Source organism: Podarcis vaucheri, assembly GCF_965113315.1.
Source record: "Podarcis vaucheri genome assembly, chromosome: 8".
NCBI lineage: Eukaryota > Metazoa > Chordata > Lepidosauria > Squamata > Lacertidae > Podarcis > Podarcis vaucheri.
The window spans coordinates 56,268,351-56,290,734 of NC_138766.1; the positions used below are offsets into that span (position 1 = coordinate 56,268,351).

Below are 22,384 nucleotides of genomic sequence, written 5' to 3' on the forward strand. Positions count from 1 at the left end.
GATGCAGTCCACTTGACCCAAACTGAAGGGAAACATCCAATGCTTGTTGCTTTTCACATTCAGAAGGAGCTATCCCAGAGCCCTTAAATGAAACATGCAGGGAAAAGATAAATGTTTTAGAAAGGTTGCTGCTATATATCTATATAATCTCCCTATCCCCCTTGCTGGGTACTTATAGCCATAATGCTTTTTGGTATGGATATTTTGAAAGGGAGGAGGAGATAAGGTGAGTATGACCCAATCAATTCTTTCTTCATCTGCCTCAGGTTATATTACTAAATTATTAGAACAAGGCTTCCTTTATTTAAGATTCCATAATTTAAGTTGTCCCAACACCTAGTGAAATTGTTAAACCTCTCTTGCGTAACTAACCCAGATTCAATGTTAACTTTTCTGCACAAATGCACCTAGTTTTTTAAATATAGCAAAGCAGCAGATTCTAACAAATAAGGTAAATAAATACAAGTCTACAAATACTGATAGCATTACAACAAATTGAAAGTGGCATAAGGTTGAACATAATCATTACTTCTTGTTCCAATGCATTATAAAGATTACCCATTTTTCCATGAATTTATTAGGTTGACTTATGTGCATTCTTTTATAGCAGCCCTCCAGATCAGAAGGCATTTTGGGTGCTGCTTGCTCTTTAGAAGACATCTGAAGGCAGCCCTGTTTAGGGAAGCTTTTAATGTTTGATGCATTACTGTATTTTAATATTTTGTTGGAAGCCCCCCCCCCCCCCCGAGTGGCTGAAATGAATGGAGCTATTTAAAATCTACTTAATGTCTTCTCCTGTTCACTCATGGCAGTTTAGAAGGGTGCACTTAGTGGATAAATGTTAAGACTTATTAAGAAAGCAAAGATACAAATCAAGGGGCAGGGGGGTCTTACTTTCTGTAACCCAGTAACTGAGAGTTTTGTGAGGAGCACCACTCACCTGACCTCTGGTTCATCACATCACTGCTACTTATCTGTAGAGTAGGGAAGATGTTGGCAAGGTGGGTATGTTTCAAAGACATTGATGGAGCCAATCCAGTGCTCCTGCTTTGTATGTTTATACCATGCTGACCTCACTCCCAACTTGCCCTTCCCCCTGTACCTCCGGTTAAACAGCAGAAATGTGAACAGTCAGAGGTCAGGTGAGCAGCAGTGCCCCACCACACTGTCTGCTACTGCTGTAACCCATCATTGCACAATGCAGTGACATGTAAGAAAATGTGTCCTGAGGTTGCTGTGCTAGCTTAAAGAATAGGTACATTCACATCTCCAATTAAGCTGGTGTGGTTTTAAAATGGGGTGACACACCCCACCAAGGTGATTTCCACCCTTGCATGCAGGAAGTCTCACTATGTGGGCAGCAGTTAGGTGAGAAAACCAATGTGACAAGTTCAGAAGGAATTGGTGCTGCTTTCCAAGTGAGACGTAGGCAAGTGACAAGTCAGATTTTCAAGTAAGTATGAGGGCATTTACAGATGACCTGTTCATTGGGCCTTCATCCTGATTTGTTTACAGGGAGGTTATATTATGTTGTGTCAAGCAATTGCTTTCCCACATGTCCAGTGCACTTCCCTGTCACATTCTGTATCGCAAAAAAAAAAATCTGATTTGGGGAGGAAGAGGGTTTGTTGTTTAAGAGGGTCAAATCAGTTTTTTATGATTTTCAATTTTATATATTTCAATAATTTTACAATCATTTTAATTTTCGAAACTCGACTTCCTTCTCCCTCTTTCTGTGGCTCCTTAAATTTATTTTGTATATTCTCTGCATATTCCAAATTAACGTAATTTACTCATATATTCATCTATTTTAAATATATACTCTTATAAAACTGCAAGTTATTGCAATAATCCTGCCGATGTTCTAATCTGTTTACCGTTTGTTTGCAAATATTCAGTAAACCATTTCCATTCTTTTATAAAAAGTTTGTTACCTTGATTTCTTATTTTTCCATTAAGTTTTGCCATTTCTGATTATTCCATAATTTTTTGTACCCATTTTTCTTTCATTGGAACTTCTTCTTTCCATTTTTAGGCAAGTTAACATTCTTGCTGCTGTAGTCGCATGCATGAATAAATTTCTATACAGTTTGGGTAGTTTTGTCCCTATAATTCCCAAAAGGAAAACTTCTGGTTTTCTTACAAATGTTATTTTAAACATCTTATTTAATTCATTATAGATCATTTCCCAGTAAGCTTTTTTTTAAAAAAAATAAATATCATTTTTATTCAATTTTCCACTTTAACCATCCAATCAAATCACATTAAATATTCCAAATTATACATATACATATCAAATAATCTGAATATTCTGCCAAATTATAAATTTTTAATAGGACTTCCCATGCTTCAAGTTCGGAAGGTTCTATCTCATACTTCTACTGCTTTTCATAGTCACTTCCAATGGTTCCTCTAATTCTTCCTGTTGTTAACCTTTCTTCTTTCACAGCCTCTGTGTTGTTCCCACAAGCGAGTTAAAACAAGCAATGATGTGTTTCTGTGTGGATTATATGTCTATGATTCCCCTCTATAAGTTCGCAGCATTTCCTCACACGCTGGTATTTCTGCCGAATGAATCCAAAGGTCTTTTCGCTGCTGGCAGCCGCCATCTTCACTCACTTCCGATGAAATCAAGTCTAAGCGTCTGCTCAGTAATTTTCCCAGACCAGTTGCATCATATCCTATCTTTCTTAAATACTTCATTGAAATGATGATATTGTATCCATTTATCAGGAAGCAATCATCAACTCCTGGCTTGTTGCCCAGGAGTGTCCAAAGACAAGGGAATGTTTCTTATCATCCTCTTTTTATTCATTATTTACGGAGAGAGGCTATATAACCCAGCCTCTTGATAATGGCATTGTGCTGAGTGAATCTCCACACACCCCTCCGTCTCTCTCACTTCCTCATTCATCATTTCTATGCATGCTGCTTCGCGCCCTTTGTCTTTGAGCTCTTTGCTCTCCTACTTTCAAGGCTCGCTGGGTTCTGAGAGAGGGGGGTCTGGAATGTTTTCTAAAGACAGTGTGTCCGTCAGCTGCCCCCCCTACTGCTTCCTCCTCTCCCTTTATTTCCCAACTTTCTCCCTCATCTGCCTCTGAGTTGTGACCTTCCTCAAACCCCTCTTGTAAATCTAAATTGTCTTCCTCTTCCTCCTCCCTGGAAAGGTCAGGCTGGGGAGGCAGTCTCCACCATTCCTCCTCTGCCCAGTCCCTGACACCATGTTGTTAATTTTCCTGATAAATCCTTAAATTCTTTTAATTGATACTCCCCTTCCTCTTGTTTTAAGAAATTTCTATAAGTTGTCCAACCTTCTATCATATTCTTTTTATTTACCACTGTGGCTTCCAATGGTGAGAGCCAAAGTGGTGTTTTTGCCTCTAATAGATTTTTGTATTTATTCCATACTCTGTACAATTTTTTCCTAATTACAGTGGTACCTCGGGTTACATACGCTTCAGGTTACAGACGCTTCAGGTTACAGACTCTGCTAATCCAGAAATAGTACCTCAGGTTAAGAACTTTGCTTCAGGATGAGAACAGAAATTGTGCTTCAACGGCAGCAGGAGGCCCCATTAGCTAAAGTGGTGCTTCAGGTTAAGAACAGTTTCTGGTTAAGAACGGACCTCCGGAACAAATTAAGTACTTAACCCAAAGGACCACTGTATATTTGTAAATCCTTTACATACTTTCACCTTTTCATACCATAAATAAGTGTGCCAACTGAAAATCTTATCATGACCTTCTAAGTTTAAAATATGTGAATTATCCAATGTCATCCATTCCTTCAACCAACAAAGATGCTTCATAATATAGTCTCATATCTGGCAGGGAGAACCCTCCTCTCCCCTTTGCATCTATCAATATTTTATTCTCATTTTTCCCCTTGCCAAATATATTTAGAAATATCTTTTTGCCATGTGTTGAAACAATCTGTCTTGCTGATGACCAGAACTGATTGAAACAAAAATAACATTCTAGGTAATGCATTTATTTTTATAGTCGACTCTGCCTAATAGTGAAAGATTCATTATGTTCCAGGGTCAAATCAGGTTTAATTGAACCTGAATTTGTTGGTATGTGAATGAATCCCACTTGAAAATTGCAACAAGTGTGATTGATTTTCCCATGACGGGAGATTGATCAGTGGATATTTCCTGTGGATATGTCTGCAGATTTCATTATTCTGTATGGCATTCGCACAGGGCCCCCGGTCGTTCCATGGACTATTGACTCTGCACCACTACAGCTTATCTCTTCCACTGCCACCAACCAGGTTTCAGACTCAGTCAGGTTGTAACTTATTAACAAAGTTTCCAGTTTATTGTGAACGCAAACAAATTTTAAATACTTTGAAACACTGTAATCCAATTCACTCTCTTTGTCTCCCCTCTGTCTCTAACTCACTCTGACTCCTATGCCTCCCACCCACAAGAACCAACCGAAATAACTGCCAAAACCCCTGTGTTGAGCCTTAAACACAGTTAGGCTCCACCCCTGGGCTTTCTTATTGGTCACCCTATTAAGCCTTTCTCTCTCCCCCAAGTACGACATCTCCATAATGAGTGGGCAAATGCCACATTCTGGCATCCTTATTCCAGTAAAAGCAAGTAGCCACTTTGAGGACTTTTGTCAAAAAGCAGACTAAAATGCATACTATGACTAAACTTGAGCTGGATTGATATTATTTCCATGGCACAATCTATGTCCCTGGCACTTTATATGATCACGTAAGCTGGAAGATATAACTGTTGGAAATAGTTCTAGAAATAAGAAAGGGTAGAGGGAGGGAAAGAGAATTGAAGTGGACAAATGAAATTAAACACATTAAGCTTCATTTCTCTTCACGCTGAGGTTCATGGGACTAAGATAATCAAAGGATTCATGGAAGTGGTAGGCTATTCAGTATCCATTAAGAGGGATACTCTGAGTTGCATCAAAATGTCATGGGTCTGAACTGGAAGTCTGAACTGGCTTCCAGTAACCTAGGCACAATTAAATCTATGCCTAATTCTCCTAAGCTACTTCAGGCCTACATAAGATGAACCTATAATTACAGATGGAAGGACCTGCCCATTTTAGTTCTATCAGGTTCTCATTTTTCCAATCCTAAATTCAGTTCTTCACATTTCTGCAGCAGTACATTTTTGTATGTAGTTTTGCCTAATGTTCACATTTTTGCAAGCAATTTTTGTGTTATTTTCACTAACATATTCATTTTTATCCACATTTCCCCCTGATAGATTCATTTTTGTATACATTGGTTGGAGAGCTGTATGACACAATCAGACACAACGAGAGTGCAAGCCTCTTCCGGTTTTCTTGGAAGTGAGCTCCCAGGAAAGAGTGCATAATGACAGCATTGTAAGGTTGTCTGCTGTTAAAATTGCAGCTCGCCTATGCAAAACACCTTTCAGGTTCCAACAGCAAAAAGTAAATGCTCTCACTCTGCTCAAATCCAAGAGGCATTTAAACTGCTGCTTTAGGGTGGATAATTAATTTAATAATAATAATAATAGTAATAATAGTAATATAGAAGCATTATATATCATTTCCCAGTAAGATTTAACCTTACTACAAGACCACAATGGGCAGGGTGGTGCAGCCTTTTTTGCTGCTTGAGGACAAAGTGGGAAACGCCACCCTCCTCTGCTGCACCACCTATCCTGCTGCCTCCACTGCCAGCACAGCCACTGCATTACCCATCTCCACTGTCCCCACTACCACCCGCATTGGTGCCGATTACTGGTGAGATCTCACAAGATATTTTACCGTTAAAATATAAGCCAAACTGTGTCTTTATTTGCAACTAAGGCTCATGGGACAGAGTGAAAAAAATTTTTTTAATCATTTTCATTGATTTTCCAATAAAAACAGCCAATCAACATATCCACATCATAATCCAATTAAAAACAAGAAACTGAAATTTTAAAAGGACCAAATTGTAATCCAAATTGTAATTATTATTTTTTCCGGGCTCCCCATAGTCTGGACCTCTGAAGCATATCTCCAAATCTTCAGTCCTGCCTCTTCTCGTTGTTGTTGTTGTTTGTTTGTTTTTAAATATTTTTTATTAACAGGCCAATCACATCACATTATCCAAATCACATTAGTTCCAAATTATACAGCCAAATTTTAAATTTTGTTGGGGGTACCCATACATCAAGCTCCGCACAAGTCCAAACATCACTTATATTACTGCTTTAATTAGACAGTTCTATCCAGTTGAATCCAGATAGTCCTTTATTACTTTCTTTCTCTTCTTGTTGTTATCGTATATTCCTTTCTTTGCAATCTCTGATAATTTTCACAAGCAGATTGAAAACAGGCATCCTCTGTGCAGGTTTTGTACTCTCCAAAGACCATATTGCTCAGGGACAGCCTCTGTTCAACGCTTCCATAAAAAAAAAAATAATAATCTTCGGTCTGTCCTTTACTTTTCTCAGGCTTGCCAAATAAATCAAATGAATCAGGAGGCTCTGTCAGGTCAAGCTTGCGTTCCAACTTTCCTTCTCTTTCGAATGATCCTGATTCTCCTCCCCCTGTCCTTCTCCGGCAAGCCTGTCTTGGCGAGACGCCATTTTTTAACTGCGTCATAAAAATTTTCCTCTTTCTCACCGTTCACCAATCCTCTCTCCTGTTATAATCCATCCCACACAGTTCTTGAATTCCTGCTTGTGATTAGTAAAAATGCAATGATCTTATTTCTATCTGGGGTGAAGGGTTATTAATATCACATCGTGCAAAGAAAAAAAAAGTTTTTTCCTCCACCCCCCTTCATTCCAAACATACAGTCTCCTAGTGGTGATTCATCAGAAGATTTACTTATCCATCCGTCACTCCCGGTCACAGAGATCCATTAATCAGCAGTCTTATCTCTCGGACATTACTTGATGTATGTGCTGTCAGTATCTCAGCTCACAGTCAGAGGTAAACTGGCCTCCCCCGGGCAATTGAGCTAGATACTTGTTTACCTTCCGTCTGCTAGGTCGTAAACCGGCGATTCTCCTCATTAGATGTGAGAAGAACACACCCTCTGCTTCTTTCTCCTTGCATTCCCCCCCAGGGAGGGGAAATGAGACAGACAGGAGTCCTATTTACATGTTTTATTCCTGTCATTCAGCAGTACATAGAAAACGTGACTGCACCCTTCAGACTCCATCAGAAGAGTCACAACTCCTCCCCTGTACTTCCAGTACAGGTCAGATGACACTCTGAGCTAACATCCGGTGCTCAGTACAGAGAATAGACTCCCCCTTTTCTCCAACAGTACAGTAGGAAACAACAACATCCTGTTTTGCATTCCAGCCATCTGGAGCTGGCTTTTGCATTGCTGCTTTTATCCAACAATCTCCCCCAAAAGCATCAATAGGCAAAACATGATCCAGAGAAGAAAACAAACAGTTGTTATACATATAACAGTCCCCTGTTGTTTCAGTTCCACCCTTGGAACTCCCCACCACTGGTTTCACCAGTGTACCTCTCTGGTTGTCTGGCTTCCAAGGAATGAGTGCTTCTGCATTACCTTGGCTAGCTACTCTCTGTTGTGTCTTTGTCTCTGACTTAGACACTGCTTTAACCTGTTTTGAGTTGTTAACAATAGCAACACATGCAACAGCTAAGTTAGCAAACTCTTTTGAGTTTGGTGGTACACTCTTTTTGGTACAACTCTCTTTGGTGGTACACCCTTTGTAACTCTCTCAGACCTGCATACGAGGTTCTGATCCTCTCTGCTCACTGGTTCAACCTCTGTGCTATGTTGAGAACCAGTAGCAATCAGTGGTTCTTCCTTCACTTGTGAAGGTCTATCCATTATGTGAGATTTTCTCTCAATGACTGTTACAACTGAACTCTCTGAGCTATCACTGTCATCATCAGTACCACTGTAATCTGTGACATCAGAAAAATCATCATCATCTGAATTGTCATCTGTGGGAAATGTTTGTACTACTACCCACTCTTGTTCCGGAGCACTCTCTAGAAACTTTGTGAGAATCACCTGACCAGATTCAGACAAAATTACTCTGTAGAGACCCTTTTCATAACCCACAAAAATGCCTCTGGCATTCTTTACTCCACCTGGAGCTTCTGTTCTCACATGAGACCCGAAAACCTTAAAATAGGCAACAGAAGGTTTTCTATGGAACAGCTTCTCAAAAGGAGAACATCCCAACTCTGTTGAGACCTTTCTCACCCACACGTGAAGATAGGACGCTAGAGACTCCGCCCAATATTCATGTGGCAAATGTGAACTCAGCAATTGCGCACGCATCCCTTTTTGCAATTCTTTGTTCACCCTCACACAGACCCCTCTGTTCCACGCTTCGGTTGAAACAGCAACTTTGTGGTCTATTCCTTTTCCATCCAGGAACTTCTGAAACTTCTGTAACAGAAAAATTTGCTTCTCATCTGTGAAAAGACAATCAATGTTAGCATCATGCATATTTTTAACCTTGTCACAAAACTCCTGAAACTTTTCTAAAGTTTCTTGCGGTTTCTCCATCACAAAAACCCAAGAATAATTAGTGAAACAATCCACACACACAAGGTAATATCGTGCACCGCCTCTAGAGGGTTCTAGAGGACCAATCACATCAGCATACACCCGCTGAAATGCTCTGTCGACCCTCTTGGTCACCTTCCTGGCGTCCTTGGCCACACCTGCAAGAGAGATTTCGTTAGAATCGGAAGAATTACATTTCATGTAATCACTTTGATCAAAAGTCAACAAATACAGTCCATCTTTCTCTCTGGCAGTAAGATACAGTTCTCCATCTTTGTAGATCTTGCATCTCTTAGCATCATAGGTCAGTTTCAGTCCTTTCTTTGCAATCTGCGACACACTCAGCAGATTAAATCTCAGTTCTGGAACCAGGTAAACATTGCTTATAGTCAAGTTCAGACTCTCAAGATACACAGTCCCAATCCCGGTCGCTTCCAGCTCCTGACCGTTGGCCTGTTTCACAGCGAAGCTTTGCTTCTTCAACGTCGAAAACAGTTCTCTGTGTGGGCACATATGAACCGTGGCGCCCGTGTCGATTATGAATGCGTTCCCAACATCTGGCGTGGTTCCTTTCGCCATCATAGCCTTTGCAGGTTTCACCTGGCACTTGGTACGGCTTTTGCCTGACGCCTCAGGCTTCGTAGAGCTGCTTTTTGCTCCTTTTGACTGGCACGGCTTCCTACAGTTTCGCTGTAGATGCCCAGTCTGTCCACAATTGTGACTTCGGACAGCGCTCAATGCTATAGCATGCTCTGCAGTAGCACCAGCAGCGGGGAGACTTGAACTCTGTTCTTCCCTCCCCCTGTACTTCACTTCCAGTGCAGCTTGAACAGTTCCTTCGCTCCCCCATCTAGGGTCAAAGCTCTCCTCAGCTTTCGATGAGCTCTTAGGAACTTGGCCAGCATCATCCTTGCTCACCCCTTCTGGGGTAGTCGTCTTTCCAGACCATGATGAATAACTGCCACTGGTCAGGGGAGATGAACAAGGCAGGTCTCCCCCCTTCTTGGCATCCATCTTGAAGCCAAGCCTTCAGCTCACACTCTCAAGCAAGCTGTAAAATCCAACAGTTGTTTTTTTCCTTCTCAGGCAGGCAAACTGCAAGTTGTTTACGCTCTTGGCACCTGGCAGCTAAACACTAGCTGCTATCGAAAGTCCCTTCCAAGAGCTCGTAAACTTGTAGCCAAAACACTCCGTGGTTTTGTTTTGCTTTTCCCAGCCTCACAGTCCAGCTTCTCTGCCAGTAACTTTCCACGACCGTTACTTAGCAACAATGCATTCCAACAGGACAGCTTATCTTAACCACAAAAATTTGTGGAATGCAGGCTTCAGCCTCTGAGCTGCAGGCCTCTCCTTCCGGAGCTGTTGTTTATTTTTGAAACGCAGCTCCCGTGAACCAGAGAATAAATCATTCTGCGTTCACACTTTTAGCCCGAAATGCAGCATACCTTGAGCTCCGTTGCTCGGAAAACACTTTCCTCTAGGTCCAGCTGTCTGTTCAGCCTCTGGCTGCTCTCAGATGCTTATCTTGGAGCAGAGGAGGACAATTCACCAGCCTCTCATGCAGATGTTCGATGAATCGCAACCACCGAATGCTGCCATATGTCAGTATCTCAGCTCACAGTCAGAGGTAAACTGGCCTCCCTCGGGCAATTGAGTGAGATACTTGTTTACCTTCGTCTGCTAGGTCGTAAACCGGCGATTCTCCTCATTAGATGTGAGAAGAACACACCCTCTGCTTCTTTCTCCTTGCATCCCCCCCCCCAGGGAGGGGAAATGAGACAGACAGGAGTCCTATTTACATGTTTTATTCCTGTCATTCATTTCTCGTTTGACTCTTTGTATTCTGGTACAATCATGGGGGGGCGTGCCTCCCCCCCCCCGCCCGCCCCCAGCAAATACATTGCAGTTTTGACTGTCAAGATCAGCTATAATTGAGCAGGTTCTGGAGCAGCAGAAAGCATTTCAGGTACATTCTAGCCCACAATTAAAATCAGCTAACTTATATTATTGTCTATAAACAACTCTGTATGGAATTGTTTTAGAAAGGTGTTTTGTTTTGTTTTTTTGCGGAAGGGAAACAGGGTTAAATAGCATAGAATTCTGTGTAAAAATTAATGCAGCCTGTGAGATGACAGTTCAAAGTGATAAATTGTCTTTTGTTTTTTTCTAAGAGAAAAGTGAAGAAGCAACATCACCTTGAAGTAAAAGTAATCATTGGTTTTTATTTATTTCATTACAGTGGATGAAATTATTGCTATCACATCAGATGTTTCAGGACAAGAAAATGTGGCTTGGTTTACTCACGTGCTGAAAAAATGGATTGGTTTTGGATACCTGGGAGAAAATGCAAGCTACGTGGTTTACATTTTCGGACTGCTATTAATGCTTTTAATGCTGTCACAGGCAATATATATCTCCATGTTTTGCATGATGTACATTTTTAGCTTTCTTCTCTATATTTACAAGAAAATGAATAACATAGTTCAAGACACTTCTACTGAAGCATGGGTCACACCAAGAAGGCGTCTTACAAGTGCTTTGGATATAATGGGAAAGATATGGCATGGTAAGCAAGTATTTCCTTAAATAACAATAGTGACAATGTTATCAGTGCAGGCTTGTCCTTTACACCAAATGAGGGTCTGTCCCAGCAGCCTTAGTATGCCATCAGCCAGCCCACATTTTCCTGCCTTCTTACTTATATCTAGTCCAGAGGGTGGCACAAGCTGCCAGCTTCTTCTTTCTTAGCCCCAGCGTTACCATGGAGCATAGGGGCACTCTTGACCTCTCTGCCTTCTGCCTTAGCAGTTCAAACAGGCACCAGTAACCACTGAATGCTATAAACCACTTCACTTCAGAAAACTGAGCTTCAGGATTAAGCTCTGAAGCAAAAGCATGAATATTGTCACTGTACAACCAGGAACTCTGGGGTCAATATCATCAGCAGAAAAAAGAAACCTCAGCTTGAAATGGTTTTTATAAGCCTGACAAAATGAGTAAGTCCATACCTGTGATTAAATTACAATAAACGGGGGGCCAGATGAACCTTCCTGATAAGGGTATTCCACAAGTAAAGGTACTCTCTGAAGTTTCCATTTGCTTCAGCTTCTTCTGGTAGAAGGAGGCTTCCTTGACAAATACCTCAGCACACAGGCCGACTGCTGCAAGGCGGCTCAGCCCTAAACATTTCGGGAAATATCATGAAAGAAGGATTTTCAGTAAAGGTGTTGTAGGGAACAAACCTGGGGCCATCACATAGAAAGAGATGCAGGACAATATAGCATACATAGAAAGAGCTGCAGGACAATATAGCATACCAAAAACCCCACTTAACTCCATTTTGCAATATCATTCACATGTGGCAAAATTGGTGGACATTTTGGAGATGTGGCAGGGATCGAAGCAAAAGGCAGTGAAGAAGTGTGATGGCAGAAGCATTTCTCTAGGTGGCTAGTAGCCTCTATTTTTCCTCCACAAATCCCCTGGGACAAGTTGCTAATTGTTTTCCTCCAATCATTATGTAACATGTATGACAGCAATAGTAATCTGTTGCATTTTGTGCTCTTTTCAGGTTATGAAGTTATTGGCATAGAGCATATGCCAGAAGGACCAGGGGTAATTGTTTATTATCATGGAGCTTTTGTTTTGGATTATATGCTCTTTGTAGCTAGATTATATACACTGACTGGAAGACACATCTACAGTGTAGCTGATAATGGCTTGTATCTACTACCAGGTAAAATGCTTTTACTTCATATTTAGAATTAGAATATTGAAAAGTGACTCTAATCCTGTGATGCGTCATAAAGAATATCTATCTGCTGGCTCTGTAATATCATTTCCGCCCTAGAAGACTTCCAAATCCAAAGTATGAGCTTCCACTGAAAGGATACAATAAAGTGTTGTTAGGACAGACAATGGTCAACTCTAATTCGCAAATACAGTGGTACCTCGGTTGTCGAATGTAATACATTCCGGAAGACCATTCAACTTCTGAAACGTTTGACAATCAAGGTGCAATGGGCGGTTGGCAAATTCCATTGAGAAAATGGAGAAACTTACCTCGGAAGCCGTTTGACTTCCAAGGCACGTTCAAAAATGGAAGCATTCACTTCCGAGGTTTTGGCGTTCAGGTTCCAAATCATTCGGCTTCCAAGATGCTCGAGAACCAAGGTTCCACTGTAGTATGTTAGACCCGGTGGTGGCTGGTAGCATTTTGACTTGGTAGGGCAACAATTTATAACCTTGCTGATACATGTGCCATTACATATGCTGAGTATAGTTGTATAGGATTACACTGTAAGAAATGGGTGGATACATTTGCATTGTAGCATGTACCAGAGTGTTACTCTCTCATACTTATATTTCAGTTAAACAATATACGTCAGAAAGATTGCCTACCATAGGGCGATACCTTCCCTGTTTTGATTTTTCAGAAAAAAGTCTATTGCTAGAATACGTGAGAGAATGGAAGAAATGTCTACAAAGTCTACACATCCTAATTATCTTACTTTGAAAGATAATTCAGTCTTAAGCAGTCTTAATGGGACCACATCGCTGGAAACTGTATAATATCTATCTATACTATAAATAATACTGATAAAAATGTGATTTGTTCTGGGTGTATTTTTCAGGTGTCAGACCACTTCTTGATTTATTTTTTTGCCTAAAAGGCAATAAAGATGAATGTGTAAAAATTCTGAAGAAGGGCCATTTATTGGGGATTGCACCTGGTGGACTTAGAGAAGGAAATTTTAGTGATGAGAACTACAACCTGGTTTGGGGTAAACGTACAGGTTTTGCACAAGTGGCTTTACAGGCCAAAGTGGTAAGTAGCCTATTTGTAGTAATTATACATTGCCCACAGTATTGTTGATTGTGTGAAGTCAGTTGGTATTAAAACACACTTGTACTGAAGAAATATGGCACAAATTTTACAAACATGGAGACTGAAATATATGGTTGACTTCCAGTGAGCAATTAGTTTACCATTCATTTCTAAATAGTAGCAAAAAGTGTTTTTACAGCTGGGCTTTAACACATTATTGCCACGATAAACTGTTCAATTAAGTTGTACTGGGTTTTTAAAAAACTGAATATTTTGTTGACAGGTTGTTGTTTTTTAAGATATACAATATGTGGTTCTTTTTGCCAGCTGAGCACTTATTTTCATGGATTTATCACTGCTTACTAAGCCAAAGCCTAAAACTGGGCTTCTTGCAGTCAAAAATATGTTGAGACTACTTTTTCTGGGCCAGCAGGGCTGGGGAGGGTCTTATAATTTTAAAATTTAAAAAGTCTAGGAGCCAGTTAAAATGTTTTGTTTTTATCTTTCCTTTCCTTTTTTGAAAGCCTATCATTCCTATGTTTACACAAAATCTTCGAGAAGGATACAGAACATATGGGAAAATATGTGAGCTTCACTTTTTATGTTCCTTTGTATATATCATTGTCACCCTTAATGTAACTTCTGCAATGTACGTTATCGTCCTCATGAATTCCCCCCATTCATGAAATATATGTATATGTGATGTATGCTGCTTCTGAGTTTCCTTAGGAAGTAGAGTTTGAAGAGGTTCACTCTAAAGACCACCTAGGACAATGCTTGCTGTCCATCATGAATCAGTGGTAAGCTGAGGTAGCTAGCAGCTGACACACAACAACCGATGAAAAGCATTCAGGATAGCTTTTTGTCAGTGGAGATTGCCAGGGCTGACACAAGGCACTTTGCTAGCTGAAGCGAGAGGCAAGATTATGATTCCATCCCTTTGGTCTTGTTCAGAATCCTACTGGACTGTCAGTCAAATCTTACTAGGCGCGTCCTCCACTGCACCTGAGGACATCAGACTAGCTTATTATTATTTATTTAATTTGTTGGTAGTTTTATCTTGCTCAGGGCAACCCAAAGTGACTTAGTTTAGAGGTTCCTGGGCTGGCTGCAGGTGTACACAGCTGCATCCTCCAACCCTTGTCAACGCTCATCTGCAGCTCTGCATGGTGCCTGAATTCTGCCCATTCACAGTGCCTCACTGTGACATCTGCAGGTGTTTCATGAGCAAGGCGATACATGCACAGTGTTTGCTGGAGTGTGTGGCCGGAGCTGGCTGCATGTGTGCTAGCTTGCTTGCTTGCTTAGTCAGGAGCCGTTACCAATAGCACTGCCAGTGGCACATTGGAAGGAAGCAACTAGGCAAGATAGCCAGCCAGCCAGCTCAGCTACTAGCATTGCCATTGTTAGGGCACTGGTTCAGGAGGATGAGAATGGTGGAAGTGCTCAAGCAGAATATCTGGGAGAGCAAATGCATCCCCACCATGTCTGCCACCTGAGGCAACTGCATTACTTGGCTTAATGGTAGAGCTGAGCTTAGAGGTTGCATTTGCTTAATTCTGTGTGATGTGGCCCTAGGACACTGTGTGGCTTAGGGTGCCAGCTGAACCTAGGACTGTGGTTAAGCGATCTCCTTCGTAATCACAATCTGTAGCCAATAACAAATATTGGTTAAGGAGACGGCATATCCTCAACCCCAGACTCAGACCACTCGCTAAGCCAAACCTCGGTTTAGCTGATGCCACACACTGAGTTAAAAGATCAAAGCTGCGGTGAGAAGCCTGCATGTTTGAGCTAAGGTGTGGTTTGGCAAAATGGCTTATATACATAAAGATTTCCACACCTGTAGGAACTCATTTTCTCTCTCAAAATGTTTTTCTCTTTCAAATGCAGCACTACTGAAGTGGCTGTATGAGAAGACTCGGATATTTATCCTTCCCATTTTTGGAGGGTTTCCAGTCAAATTCCGCACATATATTGGAGAACCCATCCCATATGATCCGGATATCACTGCTAAGGAGCTGGCTGAAAAAGTAAGTTACCACTATATTGGTTTCTTGTGCAAACCACAATTCAGTTTTGAATCATTTTCTGCATATGAAGTTACTGCTTATATAAGACCAAAACTGGTATTCATTTTACGTATTTTATGCATGTTTGTCATTCAGCCTCTCTTTTTTATTTAAGTTATTGACACTAAGCAAAAGCTAGCTAACCCAAAGAGTTCTATAACTGACTAAATGGACACCCAATCTGAAATTACAGAACTTTTAGCTACATTTCTGCTTAGACAGAGATCGCGCTCCTCAGGACTGCTTTACAAAAAACAATTTCATATGCAAATCCACTTGCCGCTTCTGGGGAACCAGATCATTATCTTTCCCCACCCATTGGGACAACTTTCACAGGTGGGTAGGGTTACATGATGATGACAGCAGGTGACTGATAGGTGAACAGTCTTGCCCACCTGCCAAAGTTGACCTGCAGGGTGAAAAGGAGGGGCCTGCTTCATTAGCTCATTCCCTGCAGAAAGCATGTTGGTGAAATGGCATCCAGCAGGATTGAACCCTTGCCAGTCAGCTGACATCACCCATGGGCAAACCAGACCCCCTCATGGCCAAGATTGGCCTGCAGGCTAGAGGATCCCCACTCCCGTAGAAGAAAAATGACATTGCACTATAAAGTATGGCAAATGTACACATATATACAGTGGTACCTTGGGTTACAGATGCTTCAGGTTACAGATGCTTCAGGTTACAGACTCCCCTAACACAGAATTAGTACCTCGGGTTAAGATCTTTGCTTCAGGATGAGAACAGGAATCACACAGCGGCAGCGCAATAGCAGCAGGAGGCCCCATTAGCTAAAGTGGTGCTTCACCTTAAGAACAGTTTCAGGTTAAGAACGGACCTCCAGAACGAATTAAGTTCTTAACCTGAGGTACCACTGTATTGGGTTGCATATACACTTGTGTGTTTGCACAGCATAGTGCCCACTGAACAAACATACTTCATTACTACAGAAGGCAATTGCATTTAAGTAATACTCAGAGTCCATCAGTTTTTATTGGGTCTACTCCAACTTAACTGGATACCACTGATGCTTCTGCAGCCGAAGGTGATTTTATTTTTTGTTTTTATGCAGAAAAATTCTTCCTTTTCCATTACAGTCGTACCTTGGTTATCGAACAGAATCCGTTCCGGAAGTCCGTTCGACTTCTGAAAACGTTCGACAACCAAGGTACAGCTTCCGATTGGCTGCAGGAGCTTCCTGCACTCAAGCGGAAGCCGTGGAAGCCCCATTGGACGTTCGGGTTCCAAAGAATATTCGCAAATCAGAACACTCATTTCCAGGTTTGCAGCCAAAACGTTCGAGTCGCAAGGCATTCAGGATCCAAAGTATGACTGTAATGATATTGCTACCTGTAAATAGCGTTCTTCCAAATATTGAATATAATTTCATGTCTTTTCTTTTTCTTTTCTTTTAACAGACAAAGATTGCTCTTGAAAACATTCGAAACAGACACCAAAAGAGACCAGGAAATATATTAAGAGCCCTCTTAGAACGATTTGATAAATATCACAAAGAGAATTAGTCTATCCGCTTTGGATGTTCTGGTGGATGACTTATGCCAGGAATGAGACATGGTGTGTTTATCCCTGTTGGTTCTGCTGGACCTCTTGGTGGGTTTCCTTGGTGGTATGCTTCTGGGCAGACTTGCTGATATGGGACTTGGAGGCACTGTTTTACAGTGACTCTGTTTCTTCCTGTAGGGGCAAACCCAGAAGGTGGTGCTGGAGAACTCCTGTTTGATGCCTTAGCTGTTGGCCTGTGGGGTCCCTCAAAGTTCTATTCTGTCCCCCATCCTATTTAACATGTACATGAAACCTCTGGAGGAGGTTGTCCAGAGTTTCAGGGTTAAGTTGATGACACCCACCCTCTGTCATGGATGCTGTAGTTGAGATTCTTGCATTGCAGGGACTTGGACTATATGACCCTTGGTCGCATGTGCGACCACCAAAACCCAGAAGTAACCCGTTCCGGTACTTCTGGGTTTTGGCGGTCCGTAACCCAAAAAAACGCAACCTGAAGCGTCTGTAACCCGAGGTATGACTGTACAGCTTTAGGTCCAAGCTATCTGAAAGACTGTATTCCCTCATATGAACCTGCCTGGATTTTGAGATTTTTCAGGAGATGCCCTTATCTTGGTCCCCGCACCGTTAGGGGGACGGTTGGCAGGGGTGGTGGAGAGTGCCTTCTCAGTGTCAGCTGCCACACTTTGAACTCCCTTCCTAGAGAAGCCAGACTAATTCCCTCCATGTTGTCCTTCTGTCAGCAGGTGAAGACTTTCTCATTCCAATAGGCTTTGGGGAACTGACAGCTTTTAATGAAAGGGCTGGCACCATGTTGTTTTTATTGCAATTATTGTTATGGATTTAATAGTTTTTTTATAATCAATGTTTAATGGTTGTTGTTGTTGTTTTAATTATGGGCCTTTTGTGTGTTTTAGTGGTTCTTATTTTAATTTCTAAGCCACCTTGAGTGCTATCAGGGGAAAAGGTGGGGTATAGATAAAATATCATCATCATCATCATAGAATTGTATAGTTGGAAGGAACCTCAAGTGTCATCTAGTCCAACCCCTGCAATGCAGGAATCTCAGCTAAATCAGACACGTCAAATGGTCATCCAATTTCTGCTTTAAAATCTCCAAGGAGAGTCCACCACCTCTCATCTCTCATGGGAGTCCATGCATTGGGTTGTATCCCACTGAAATTAATAGAACGTTGTCATATCCATTAATTTCTACTCTTAGTAGTACTAACATTAGATGCAACAACCTGCTTTATCTTATAAATTAATATTTCATTCTTTTAAAACTTATCATTATGCAACCACAGTACGTTTTGAAACTATTAAAATGTGTACTTCTCCCCAGCTTAAGGCTATTATAAATTATGCAACAGAGCACTCATGCCATGTGATTCCCTGAACTCTATCTAGTTCAGATAAGAGGTGTAAAATTTTCTTGGGTAAGCAGTCATTATAATCTGTTATCAGTATCAGGCTGTACTTTGCAAATAAGAAAACAAAACAGCTATCCATACAATGACACCACCAAATTATATGATGCAGTTGGAATTAAGGTGTGCTTGGAAGTAACATCCACCAATTTTTAAAGGAGTGGTTGTGCAGTAGAGCCAATGTCTTAATGGGTGTGTGTAGGATTGCAGCCTTGGATTTGAGCTGCAATATAATCATACATGAACCTTATAGTCCAGCCCCCCACAAGGTCTGAGGGACAGTGGACCAGCCCCCTGCTGAAAAAGTTTGCTGACCCCTGGTTTACAGGGATTAAAACAAGCAAGATTGCAATAAAATAACACAAAAAACAATCAATACAACACCATTATAAAATCACAAATTATTATAAAACAAGAAACTTCATTTAAAAGGTGGGGAACTTAGTAGCAATAATTCATTATAAAACTGAGGACAGAGGAATAAAATCTACAGGGTAGTAGAACCAGTATAAAACTAGTGTAAAACATAGTTTTAAAAGGTCTAAGAAAATAAAAAGCTTTTTGTCTTGCTCAAGAAAGCTATTACAGCAATTGCATGGTGTGCCTCTCTGACAATGGCATTCCACAGCCAAGGGACCAGTTCTGAACAGACTTTCTTACATCGTTACGAGATCACTTCACCATAATTTTGATGTAACCTATGCATGGAATAGAAGGCTGAAAATCGAGTCATTGAGAGGCACAGGAGCAGGATTTTTGTTGGGGGGGGCAAGCTTTTGTTAGGGGGGCGGAACCTTACATTTGTATTGACTTGTATTGACTTGAATGGATTGGGGGGGACAGCTAACCCCCTGCCCCCCCCCAGATACACCCATGTACAGGGCAGCCTACACCATCATGACCAAAATCCAGGTGAAGCAAATACTTAATAAAATTAATAGACTCTTATTTGGGGGGGGGGGACACTTGCCTTGATGTGCTTCCTTGTACTGTTTTATTTCCTTAATAAAGAAACTAACTGCAATTTAGCCTCGCGTCTACCTCTCTGACCTGCTTTTCCTGTCAGCCCCATGGTACACCTGAAAATAATGACAATCTGGTCGCGATCATATAGCGGTTAGTACTTTGCATTGTGGAAATAATGACAATCAGGAAGTGCCCTGATTTTAAACCACAGAGCCTAGGGCTTGCCAATCAGAAGGTCGGTGGTTTGCATCCCCACGAGGGGTGAGCTCCCATTGTTCGGTCCCTGCTCCTGCCAACCTAGCAGTTCGAAAGCATGTCAAAGTGCAAGTAGATAAATAGGTATCGCTCCAGCAGGAAGGTAAATGGCGTTTCTGTGCACTGCTCTGGTTCACCAGAAGCGGCTTAGTTATGCTGGCCACATGACCCGGAAGCTGTCTGTGGAGAAAGGCTGGCTCCCTCGGCCAGTAAAGCAAGATGAGCGCCGCAACCCCAAAGTCGTCTGCGATTGGATTTAACTGTCAGGAGTCCCTTTACCTTTACCTTTAAGTTTCCTATGTATTTCTATGCATGCATTTAAAAGTGAAAGCTTGATTTATTTGGTTTAACTAATCACAATTTAGTCTATCAACATGTTGCTTACAAAGGTCTGTGCCAATTGATTCTGTTGACCTTTTCAATAAATATCCTATTTTTAAAAAACAAATGAACTGCTTGAATATTCAATTGTACTTATTCTTTTACTCAATAAATCCTCAGAGTGCCAGTTTCACAACATGCCCCACTCTCAGCATATTTGTACTGGCTAATTTACGCACAAATTTGACTCATAGCTGTGAGGCATTTGCGAGCTTTTTTGCGGAGAAAGTCCTGTTGCTCCGCCGTGACCTCCCTGCCAATTTAGATACAGTAATAGAACTGGAGGCCCCTCGACTGTCTTTGGGTCCAGTATTGGACCATTTCGATCAGATACTCCCTGCTGATGTGGATAGATTCCTCCAAGCTGGCAGGCTCACCACTTGCCTCCTTAATCCATGCCCGTCTTGGCTGATTAGGGCGTGCCCAGATGTCGCACAGACTCCCCTGGTCGAAATTATCAATTTGTCCCTTGGCACGGGGACATTCCCAGGGGAGCTGAAGGAAGCAGTGGTGTGTCCGCTCTTAAAGAAAACTTCATTAGATTCTTTAGATCTGTCCAATTACCGCCCGGTTTCGAATCTTCTGTATCTGGGTAAGGTAACTGAGAGAGCGGTGGCTGAGTAAAAGAAACTGTGTGGAAATGAAAATAACAAGTAAAGCCTCTGTTTGTTGGAATATCTGGGAAGAAAATAAAAGGCTCTCTGTGACGCAGGGTTTTTTTAATCGGGATCCACCATTATGAGGCAGACTATGTTGCAAAATTAATAGCCATAGGGGGAGGAACGCCTTTACTCTGTTATTATGTTTGTACTCTAAGATTCCTGGCACATCTCCTCTAGAAAGGCTAATTTATGGTGCAAATCGTCTGGTAAAATTAATGAGCAAACACCTAGATTCTATTTCATCGGAGCTGGAAAAAATGGCATTTGCCACTCGAGGAAGACTTTTGGATTAACACATTAAGATTTACTGCAAACAAAAGACTTACCAGTTTTGTTTTGTTTTCGGGAGAGCCTTACAAAATTCACATAATATTGTTTATTTTAACTCACCTGTGGAAACAAACTCAGAGGCTATTAAGAAAAAAAAGGATAACATCAAGAAGATTGGAAGATGGGATTGGTGAACATTAGAAGCAGCACAAATATGAGATGATCGGACCCTACAGAACTCGAAGCATGGGAACCCCCAACAAAATTTATAATTTGGCAAAATATTCGGATTTTATGATTTGTATTGGTATAATTTGGAATAATTAATGTGATATGATTGGATTGTTTAATGGAAAACTTAATAAAAATTATTAATAAAAACATGAACAACAACAAAAGAGAGAGCGGTTGCTGAACAGCTTGGTAGGTTTCTGGAGGAAACATTGGCTTTAGATCCATTTCAGTCCAGTTTCCGTCCTGGTTTTGGGACCGAAACGTATCTGGTCGCCCTAATGGATGATCTCCATAGACAACTGGATGGAGGCGGGTCGGGACTGCTGATTCTCTTAGATTTGTCAGCAGCCTTTAATATGGTTGGTCGTGATCTTCTGGACCACCGCCTTGCCGACGTGGGGATACAGAGCACAGCCTGACAATGGAGGCCATGACTGTAAAAGAGGTCAACATGAGGGACGAGTGGGTAACATATAAATTCTCTGGGAGGAAGATAATCAATTACAGCTTTAAAATATTGACAAGATAAAAAAAAAAAGGTTACAGGCTGGCTAGAGTATCACCAAATACATGAATTATTCAAACAAGATAAAAAGAAGGGATTTGGTCAAGAACTTTCAAGATTCAAGAAGGACCTGATATATAATAACCATATAACTCTATCTAAAATGTATAAAATTTAGAATGGTTTGGTTGGTAAAGGATGAGGAGGTAAAACCAGCTATGGTGAAGTGGGCAGTGGACTTAGGTCATAATATACAGTTGTCAAGAGTGGGGGAAATAATGGAAGGAGGACATTAAGTTCACAGCATGCTACACTATTAGGGAGAACTATATAAAGGTGTTCTATAGGTGGCACTTAACACCGAGCAGACTTGCTTTAATGTATTAAAACAATTCGGACAAGTGTTGTAAATGTAAAGAAGTGGCGGGCACAACATATCATGTTTGGTGGACATGTAAATAGATGAGGAAATTTTGGGAGGTAATTTATAACAAATTTTAAAAGATGTTTAAAATCTCATTCCCCAAAAAGTCCAAAACATTCCTCTTGGGGATCATTGGGAATGAAATTCCAAGAGACTTTAAGAAAGTGTTTATGTATGCCACCACGGCAGCAAGAGTCTTGATTGCCCAGAATTGGAAAATGGAGACCTTGCTGACCAAGAGAGACTGGTTGATCAAATTGATGGAGTATGCAGAATTGGACAAGCTGACAGGTCAGATAAGAGATCAAACAATACAATATTTTTAAAATGATT

General features: G+C 41.2%; 1 protein-coding gene across 4 annotated transcripts; it reads left to right on the top strand.

Moving 5' to 3' along the window:
- The first annotated feature begins 1,445 nt into the window (after nt 1-1,445).
- On the top strand, nt 1,446-19,123 carry LOC309538403 (DGAT1/2-independent enzyme synthesizing storage lipids-like). 4 transcript variants are annotated; one of them, XR_014222183.1, is made up of 8 exons: nt 1,446-1,453; nt 10,743-11,069; nt 12,075-12,239; nt 13,138-13,331; nt 13,856-13,916; nt 15,225-15,364; nt 16,822-19,017; nt 19,068-19,104. XR_014222183.1 is itself a non-coding variant. In XM_082233964.1 (7 exons), coding segments are annotated over exons 1-7 (993 nt in total). In that variant the 5' UTR covers nt 1,446-1,452; the 3' UTR covers nt 16,927-19,123. The 4 variants fall into 4 exon arrangements, 3 of the variants coding, with proteins under 3 accessions (XP_082090090.1, XP_082090092.1, XP_082090091.1); XM_082233964.1 differs by having other exon boundaries at nt 16,822-19,123; XM_082233966.1 differs by lacking the exon at nt 1,446-1,453 and adding an exon at nt 5,586-5,748 and having other exon boundaries at nt 16,822-19,123.
- Nucleotides 19,124-22,384: the final 3,261 nt, after the last annotated feature.

Bases quoted from the DNA above. Each gene is read 5' to 3' on its own strand.
- LOC309538403 (XM_082233964.1), top strand. The intron at 11,070-12,074 runs GTAAGCAAGTAT...TGCTCTTTTCAG, and splicing joins AATGGGAAAGATATGGCATG to GTTATGAAGTTATTGGCATA. The intron at 13,332-13,855 runs GTAAGTAGCCTA...CTTTTTTGAAAG, and splicing joins TGGCTTTACAGGCCAAAGTG to CCTATCATTCCTATGTTTAC.